General features: G+C 34.4%; 1 protein-coding gene across 1 annotated transcript; it reads right to left on the bottom strand.

Moving 5' to 3' along the window:
- Positions 1 to 1,136: 1,136 nt before the first annotated feature.
- Positions 1,137 to 4,812, bottom strand: LOC122280400 (activating signal cointegrator 1). Its single transcript, XM_043091287.1, has 4 exons — positions 4,505 to 4,812; positions 2,220 to 2,867; positions 2,020 to 2,118; positions 1,137 to 1,639 (listed from the first exon to the last, which is right to left on the bottom strand). Exons 1-4 carry the CDS (start codon positions 4,658 to 4,660, stop codon positions 1,364 to 1,366), a joined length of 1,179 nt encoding a protein of 392 aa, XP_042947221.1. The 5' UTR covers positions 4,661 to 4,812; the 3' UTR covers positions 1,137 to 1,363.
- Between the last annotated feature and the right edge of the window lie 5,032 nt (positions 4,813 to 9,844).

Consider the following 9,844-nt stretch of genomic DNA (forward strand, 5'->3'; position numbering starts at 1 on the left):
CAACCTGATTTGATTTGTAAAAAGAATTTAAAATTCTGAATATTGCCAATCAAAATTTTCCATACAAACGGTCTAGACTATCTGCCAATTTACAAATAGAACGACTCTTTTCAATAATCATTTTGGACATGCGCAGTCTTCTAATCCCACACGTATTGGGAGACTCGCCTGATCACGGCTTCTGCTAATATGGGGAAGATGATGGGTTGACGGGTACGTAAAAGACAATTGAAGTAGATGTCAACATCTCTCTTAGTGATACCCTATGTATTCCTCTACTTTCATGTGCATATTGATGGAGTTTACTAGGAAAGAGCTTCGAGACAGCCAGAAATCACTCTGATTGTAGCCAGAAAAATTATAAATTTCAAGGTGGAAAATGATAAACACAATCCTTTTTACAGTAAAGATAACATTGATTTAAAAGTGGCAATATCATTGGGGAAAATGTAAAAAAAAACTTTAAAAAAACTTGCTTTTCCACGTGTCAGTTGTCAATTATTGATATGTTGAAAATTATGAAATTTGAAATTCAAAATTTGAATATCAAAAGAAAAATAACAAAATAAGTTTTGTAAGTGTAAGTAAAACTCAAAAGTACATGTAGCACTACTCTTTACCAGCTCCACTTATCCACCTAAGTTCCATACACAACACAAAAACACTTTAGTTCAGCTGTTAGTTCAGCTTATTTGTCAACCTTTTTGCTCTTATACAAATTGTTATTGCCCCAACTATTGATTCACAAATCCGAAGACTGTTGGATGCCAACACAGCTAAACCCTCAACATTAAGGCTCAAAACAATTTACAGAGTAAAGCCCTTAATTCCCTTCATGAATTTTAGCAATTCTATTCAGGCTAAAGTTTGAACAGGTAATGGCTCTGATCTAAGCTACGTTAAACATTCCCGGAAGGCATGGGAAGATAAAAATGGATCCACATGAAGTGTCCGATCAGCATTAACAAATGCCTAAAATGCATATTTTTTTAACTTTTCTTCTTCTTCTTCTTTTTTTTTTTTTTTAATAATGGTCGTTTATATTACATTTTCTTATTGGTTGAGACATGTGCAAGTAGATAAAATACCAGTACATTTTTATGCAACGGACAAGAAGGTACAAAACTTAAGCATAGTTGCATTCTGAAACTTCTGTGCTTTCATTAATCTATTTCCAGAAAAAGAAACAGCCTAACATGGCTATCAAATAGACAAGCTCAGTATCCCATTCACATAAAATGTTCTTGCCAATATATTGAAACAAGGAAAAAAGGGAGCAAACAACCTCACGCAATTGTACCTTAATGTAATCTTACACATGTAGCCCCCCATTTACTCATGGTCCTTGCCAAACTTCCTCATTTTAGGCTGTTGCCACTTGCCTGTCCTTCAGGAAATATCTCGATTCATTGCTATCATGCTGCACCCTCCCTGTTATCTCCAAGCACAAGCCTTTGGTTAGGCCCTTGTTCGGTTGTCTACCTTTATCAGGCTTCTTAGTGGAGCCTGGGTCCAAGAAGACTGGTTGAACTCTAAGACTTGGGTTTGGTTTAATTCGGTTCACTTCTCTTTCATCACGTGGCCGTAAAATTCTGTTCTCTGATTCTATATCTGAAACTTCATCTTTGTTTAAAAGAACCTGAAAAAAAAGCATCTATAAGAAAACGAATACAATAACAGATTGAGCAGATCCCAGTGTCAGAGTGGTAAGAAAGAAAGAGGCAGAAATTTGTTATGAACAATGCACAAGCACCCATCCATCACAAGATGTGAGAAGAGAAATAGATCCTAATAAATTCTCAACTGCAAAAATAGGAGAAGAAAAAAGAATCCTAATAACTTTTTCAAGGGCATCTCGTGGGCACTAACAAAAGGCTGGTATAACCTATAACGATTCACCCTCAGGTATAATTACATAAAGATGGAAGCAAGATATTCCCAAACAATAGAGAACTCAATAGAAACTCACGCAACAACCAAGCCAAATATATAATAATCCACTTGGGTAAGGGTAAAAACCTTGCGGCCAAGCAAGTCAAAAGTTACAACCACTTTATTTCGTTTGGCCTGTTCAGCTTCTTCAATCTCCTCTCGTTTCTTCCTTAGAAGTTCCTTTTCCTGGAGGAAAATAACTGATTTAACTTGAAGTACGTACATGAAAGGTGTACTCAAAGTATTACGGCATACTTCAACTATACAGTTTGGGAGAAAGTAGATACCTCCTTAGACAACCAGCTGTTCCCCTCTATTTCATAATAGTCACTCTGATCATCAATAACTGCTGTACGTGCTGCAGAGTTCCGGTCATATTCAACGAGTCTCTTTGCATAAGCATCAGCTGCTGCTTCAGCATCTGATTGGGGAGGCAAACTTTCATCTAGACCAGCATATGTGCTCCCTTCCATCAGCACAAGGGAACCGCAAAAACTGCAAGGCCCTTCTCCCTCTTGTTCACAAACTATCTTTCCACAAGACAAACAATTGCTTACCAGTCTGTGGCGACGGGCTTGGCATGAGCATGGTTTTCCCTGCTGAAACACAATTGATCCTTTGGCAGCCTCTGCAAGTGAAACAACCTTCCCAGCTTTCTTCTTTCTAGAATTAACTTGGTTCCCTTTCTGGCTTTCCTGAGAACTGGACGCTATTTGCTTTTTCGGTTCTGACTGAGAACTAGGGACTGAAAGCACTTTTGATGTTCTGGATGGTTTCTTGTTTCCACCAATAGAGACTTCATCCGAGCGGGGTTTGACATAGGTTTGTAATTTTGTAGCTGGAACATCCAGAGAACTGCTGCTGACATCTGAGTGACCTCTCAGCCGTAAATATTCTTCAATCACACTTCTGCCAGCTTCCTGGCCTATAATATTCTGCATAGGTAAATAGAAACCAAAATTTTAATTTTCAACAACTGATGTAACAAAGCAATCTGATTGCAGCATCTCAAGAAAAGTAAGGATTAATTGCAATATTTGCATCACACGAGAAACTGCCATAAGCAACATTTCCCTCCAATAAGTTTGTTATTTATGCGTGCGAGAATCAGTCAATTTAGCCATTTCCCTTCCACAATACGATTCTAGCCAGCCCAAGTAAGAATCAGGTGATGCACTCAGTAAAAATGTCCGTAGAAAAAAAAAATATATATATATTCTGTCAAGTTATCTTCTTTATTTTTTATTTTTTTATTGACACCAAGTGTCCAATAACAGCGTCCCAACTAATCCCCAGGGTGCACAGACCCTTGTCAAGGAATTTCCCACAAGTGCAACTCAAGTAATTTAAGGAGAAAACCCTCCAGTCCAATGGCTCTTAGAAATTGTTTGCACCCAAGAGAATTCAAACCTTATACCTGGAGGGAGAATACCACCAAGACCAAGGCCTTTACCACTTGAGCCAATCCCTAGGGGTTTATCTGAAGGTCATAACCAACGATTTGGTTTCATTTTGAACTACCACTAGAGCCAACAAAATGTCAATCAACAAGCATAGCTTTTTCAGCCAGAAGAAGAAGCAGAGGCCAAGACATAATTAGAATGACTAGGTTTGGTTTGGTAGTGAGATAAGAATTTTGAGTTTTAAGATGAATATTATTATTGTTTTGAGATTTGAAAAAGTTAAAAAAAAGTTAAATTATTTATTATATTTTATATGGGGATTTAGGAAAGTTGTAATGATAAGATGAGAATTTTGAGATTGAGATGAGAATTTCTTGATGCCAAACCGAACCTAGAAAGATAAAACTATACTTAGAACAATTTCCAGTTTCCTTTTAAGATCACAATAAGAATTAACTAAAATAATGAATTATAAATGCTTGTTTGTCAGCTATTGTATAATACATAAACATGTTCTATTTTTGTTCAAACGTAATAGACATGCCTACCAACTTCCATGGATTCTCAGCATTAAATTTTTAGCCCAATACAATTTAAGTTTCATATAAACAAGAATTTTCAGTCTTGGCATTGCTGTTTTTGTTTGATAGTTGTTTTTGCATAATGTTCTAATCTTTAAGCTTCCTTGGCTTCCATAAAGATCTCCAATCTTTGTTCTTATAGACGCTAATACGCTTCTGTGCATAAAAGAGGGCAAGGAACCCTTTACAGAACAACCCGATGCATAAATGAATACCCTTGCTGGTACAAAACAACCAAACTTATCATAAATCCACTAAAACCCCCTTGAAGATCAAAAGTCATCACAAGCTGGGTACGATTGCCCTCATGTATCTTTCTTTGTAGGGTTTTCTTCGTTCAAAGTTAGTGCCTAAGATAACCTTGGAAGCCCTTCTTATCTTAAAAAATGCCTACAAAATTCAGTAGAGCCGTATGAAACCAAAAATAATAATAATAATCAAACATAGAAAAATTTAAAAAAAAAAAATCCAGAATTCATCAATGAAAGCTAAGATTTCGGGGAACACCCACGATTCGTAACAAAAAAATAAAATCCGAGAACAAATTAAATAACATCGAAGAAATAAAAGGAGACATAGGAAGATTACGTCAAGGTACTCTTTGGCATCTTGGGGATGAGCGAGCTCGCAGTAGGAGACCAAGCCCGATATCATATCCTTATCCATTCCCAGACCCAGACCCGTCTCTATCCTTTGACATAGATCCACCAGCGCCTTCTCTAACCATTGTCCCGGCGTCTCCATTCTCTCTGATCTGAACTCTTCCTGCGCCAATCGTCTCAGTTTGGCAAACAGTGAAGGCAGTACTTTTTCTGGGGATTTCTTTTTTGTACTTTTTCTTTTGCTAAGACGGGGTCGGGATGGTGGAGAATCCAGGCGAAGAGTAACGCTACGTACGCATGGTAGCTGTGTAATTGTTAAAAAAAAATAGAATTTATTATTAAAAAATTAATTTTTTTATATAAAATTTACATTTATGCATTTTTTTTATATAAAATTTATATTTATGTATTTTTTTAAATAATTATATAATATTTACATATTTACTATTCCAACTATTATTTCTTTAAAACAATAATTTAAGAACGCTTTTAAAAAGTTCATCTGATTTAATAAGAAAACCAGCCCTCCAATTCCAATGCAACACGTAAGTAATTATGAAATTAACATTATAGATTAAAACACAGGAGATAAAATATAGTAAGCGAAGAAATCGTGCGCTTCAATCTGAGTGCTTTACACCAAAACCAAAGGAGCTCCATGCCAAAACTAACACTCTGAAACCATCACGCCAAAACTAGCAAGCAAAGGGAAGTATTAGAGAAATCACGCAGAAACCAGCAAGCAAATCCACTACGGTTGCCGTATCGCACTACAGTTCCCGTCGCCCAATGGTTTGATTTTCTGCACTTTCGAATTTGAATTTTTTTATCTGCTTATTGCCTCTTTCATTTACATAGTAGCAAGTGTTTGTGAAAATGCCACTGAGGGGAAGTATTAGAGAAATATCGATTGAACCTGTGCAACGTTCCCACATTATTATTTGGAAAAGACAGATCATCAGTTTTTTTTAATTAATGTGCAACGTGCATGTCTTTTACAGTTGGCCGGTACTTGGATTTTAACAAGTTTCGTAAGAAATTTCTTAACTTTCTTACAAGTATATACGGCCTGTTTAATTGATAAGCATTTCATGCATGAAGGTCTATTGAAGATATACACGACCACATTGTATATCTTTGGATTAATGTAAACCTTTGTATTAATTATAAATACTGTAATATTTCTTAGTTATCATGTCACTATGACTGGTACATAAGTGTTAAAGGCCTATCCATATATTGATTCAAGTAGCGTAACACCGCCTTGTTTCACTATGATTAATAGCTTATTTCACTATGACCTGTAAATTAGTATTTCACTATGACTAACAGTTTGTTGGTCGTAAAAGATTTCCATCATCGTGTATTTCTATTCCATATTAACAATGCTGACAATTAGACATCGACACTTTCTCTTGCATGAATGGTCATTGTTGGTTGGCTACTTTTTCTTTTGGAGATAAGTCCTTACAGCTGAGGTCGAACACACTAACTTGAATTCTTAATCAAATTTACTTATGTATGTGAGAAAGATTTTTTTTTTTTTTTGGAGATAAGTCCTTAAAATGTAAAAGGATTTTTTAAAAATTTAAGTTTTATATAATTAATGGTTTTGTGATTAATGTGACAGGAGGGTTGTGAAGCATTTGAAGTTTGTGAAGAGAAGTTAATTTGATCCAAGATGAGCTTTTGTGGATTGAAGATCAATATTTTTGGAAGATTTATGGATTGATGAATTTGAAGCTTTGTTTTTGAACTCATGTATTTGGCCCAAGTGTTATATACTTATGTAATTAGGAATATTTGACTTTTCGAAATGATGCCATTGATCTTATGTCAAAATCTTTTTGCAAGGTTTGATATTTGAGTATGCATGCATGTCATGCAAGTCCTTTTTCAAAACAGGGAAATTGCAAGCGATTCAATAAAATAACAACTTATATATTTATTATATAATATGTTCATTACAAATTAATTGTCCAAAGCTAGAGCCAAAACATCTTACATGAGTCGAAGCACTGTATGGCATACATTAATATTTTCGGCATACATAAAAATTACAACAAAAATTTCATAAAAAAACAACCACGATGTCAATGACGTCAACTCGCTTTGTCTTTCTCTCTTGAAGGGGACATACTTGAACCGGAATGAGAATCCGAACTTTGCCATTTGCTGGAAAATATGGAAGAACTCCATCTGCTACTTCGTGTTTTTAGTTAGGGTAAGTTTGGTATAATGCAGAAAATCCTCCAGCGGCTCATGGTTCAAAATGCTACCAAAGGCTCATCGTTCAACTGCAAAACTGATGGTTCAAAGGCTCATGGTTCAAAATGCCACCAAATGAAGAAAATGCTACCATAAATGCTTGGCTGTGATATACAGAAAACAATAAATAATCAGGTAAAAAGTTTTTCCCAAGTCTGAATGCCTAATATTGTTGAATCCAAGATTTTAAGTTTTGTGTAATTATATATTTACACATGAATTTTGATGATAACAAATGAATTCAAAGAATAAAGAAGTCTCAAGCTCAAATTGTCTACACAATGGAGTCAAGCACATCAAGAAAACAAGCATGAGCAGGAAGGAAACAAGTTCACATTAAAATTATAGAGTAATATTGTAAATCTCTTCAAAATTCGAAATTAAGATTCATGCTCAAAATTAATATTTTATCATAAAGCATTAAAATACATTTTCCACATGTACATGAATTTTTTTTTAAAATTAAATTTGAAAATTTTGAAAGGTGATTGATTGTCATCTTTTACATGTGCATGCCTTGATTAAAGGGTTGAACTTTGAAAATATTAAAGATGATTGATTGTCATCTTTCACATGTGTATGTTTTATTTGAATATTTTCAAAAGTGATTGATACTTTTTTAGACTTATACAAAAGGTAGATGATTTTATTTGAAAAATTTGAAAAGTAAAGTGTGCTTATTTTGTCATATACAAAAAGTAAAAGATTAGGTTTGAATTTTTTGAAAATGAAAGTGTGCTCATTTTGTCATATGCTAAAAGTAAAAGATTAGGTTTGATTTTTTTTTAAAAAGTGAATGATGTTGTCTTTAACAATTGAAAAAGAAGAACCTTTTATTTGAATTTTTTGAAAAAGTGAATGATGTTATCTTTGACATGTGAATCTTTTTAAATTTGAATATGAAGTCTCATATGCCTATAAATAGATCATTTGAGAGTTTTATATTCACAACACCAAGAGCATACAACATTTATTCAAAACTTTCATTCTCTTTTCTCTAAGCATTGAGCCTTAATCCTTGTTCATTTTGAGAGATATAGTTTGCGCTGTATTGTTCTTATTTCACTCATTGAGGAGTGTTTTCTGATAACCTACCCACTATCAGCTCTTGTATCAGAAAAAGGGTGTGTATAACCCTTGTACGTGTAGAAAGTATTCTACACGAGGAATAGTTGAATCACCACGTGTAAGGTGATTGTAAGTATAGAGGGTGTTCTACACGGATCCTTTGTAGCGGTATTGTTCAAAGGTGTAATAGGTTTCTATCTCCACCTGAAGGAGGTTGAATAGTGAATTTGGGAATCCTCAAGGGGTAGCTTGAGGCGAGGACGTAGGCAGTGAGGCCGTACCTCGTTAACATACTGAGTTTGCTTCTCTCTTACCCTTACTCTTTATATTTATTGTTATTTCATACTTTGTTTATATTTTATATTATATATTTGATTTATAATTGTTAATTTTTTTAATACAACTCAATTCACCCCCCCTCTTGTGTTAGTCATCTGAGCAACAATTGGTATCAGAGCTAGTTAACCTGTACTGTTCATACAGGCAGATCACTTATGGGAACTCTCACTTGTGACTGTGTCACCGAAGCAAGACTCTCCGACCATGAGTGACGGTGCACCGGTAGAGACGGTGGCCGGCTAGTCTGGTAGGTACAATTGTTAAATGACATATGTGCGGCCTATGATCAGTAACAATTGGTATCAGAGCTAAGAGCTCTATTATAAGATTAACTATCTTTTGAGTTAAGATCTTATGGCTAACATTGCAGCTTCATTTTGTGAAGGTCAATCTAGCAGTCGGCTTCCACTCTTTTGTGGAGATAATTACTCATTCTAGAAAGTTAGAATGAGAATATTTCTTCAAGCTCAAGATAGAGAAATCTGGAAATGTATTGTAAATGGACCTTATATTCCAACAAAAGTGGTTGATGGAGTAAATGTCAAAAAGGAAGAAGAAGAGTTTGATCGTGAAGACGATAGACTTTATACTTTAAATTTAACTGCTATGAATTTATTATATAATGCTCTCAATGGAAATAAATTTAATAGAATAATGAATTGCGCTACGGCAAAGGAAATTTAGGATAACTTGGAAGTAACTTATGAAGGAATTTCGCAAGTCAAGGAATCAAAAATTTATATTCTTACTCATGAATATGAAATGTTTAAGATGAATGATGATGAATCTATTTCTAGTATGCACACTCGTTTTACTAACATCATAAATAGTTTGACAGCTCTTGGCAAAGTTTATTCCAAGGTGGAGATAGTAAGAAAAATTCTCAGCTCTTTACCAAAACGTTGGGAATCAAAAGTTACAGCGATTCTTGAAGCTAGAGACCTCAAGAAGCTCGAAGTCAATGAACTCATCGGGTCACTTATCACTCATGAGTACACATTGAAAAGAGGAGAAGAAGAAGGAAAGTCAAAGAAGGGCTTAGCACTTAAAGCTGTTCCTCATGAAAGTGAAAGTGATGAAGATGAGGAAAATGACGATAAAGATGAAGAAGTTACGATGATAACAAGAAGAATTCAGAGGTTCTTGAAGAAAAATAGAACTCCTCCGAGGAAATCCTTCAAAAAGTTTTCCACGAAAGATTCAGGTAAAAATGACACTTTAATTTGTTATAAATGCAATAAACCTGGTCATATCAAGTCAGATTGTCCTCTGCTAAAGAAAGATCGAAACAAGGGCAAGAAAGCAATGAAAGCTACATGGGATGATGATTTAAGTAGCTCAGATAGTGAAGCAAGCAATGAAGAATCAACAAATCTTTGTCTTATGGCTAAAGATGACATTGAGGTAACAAATCTTGATAATATTGAAAATCCTTCATATGAAGAATTGTAAAATATTTTAGAAGAGGTTTATGAGGAATTTGAAAAATTGGGTATCAAATATACTGCTTTGAAAAAGAAAAATTTTTCTTTAACAAATGAAATTGAAATTTTAAGAAAAGAAAATATCATTTTGAAAGATGAAAATCTTGAATTGAATAAGAAAAAAACAGATTTAGAAAATATTGTTGAAAACTTTACGAATGGAAAAA

This window comes from Carya illinoinensis, chromosome 11 (assembly GCF_018687715.1).
Source record: "Carya illinoinensis cultivar Pawnee chromosome 11, C.illinoinensisPawnee_v1, whole genome shotgun sequence".
Taxonomy (NCBI): domain Eukaryota; kingdom Viridiplantae; phylum Streptophyta; class Magnoliopsida; order Fagales; family Juglandaceae; genus Carya; species Carya illinoinensis.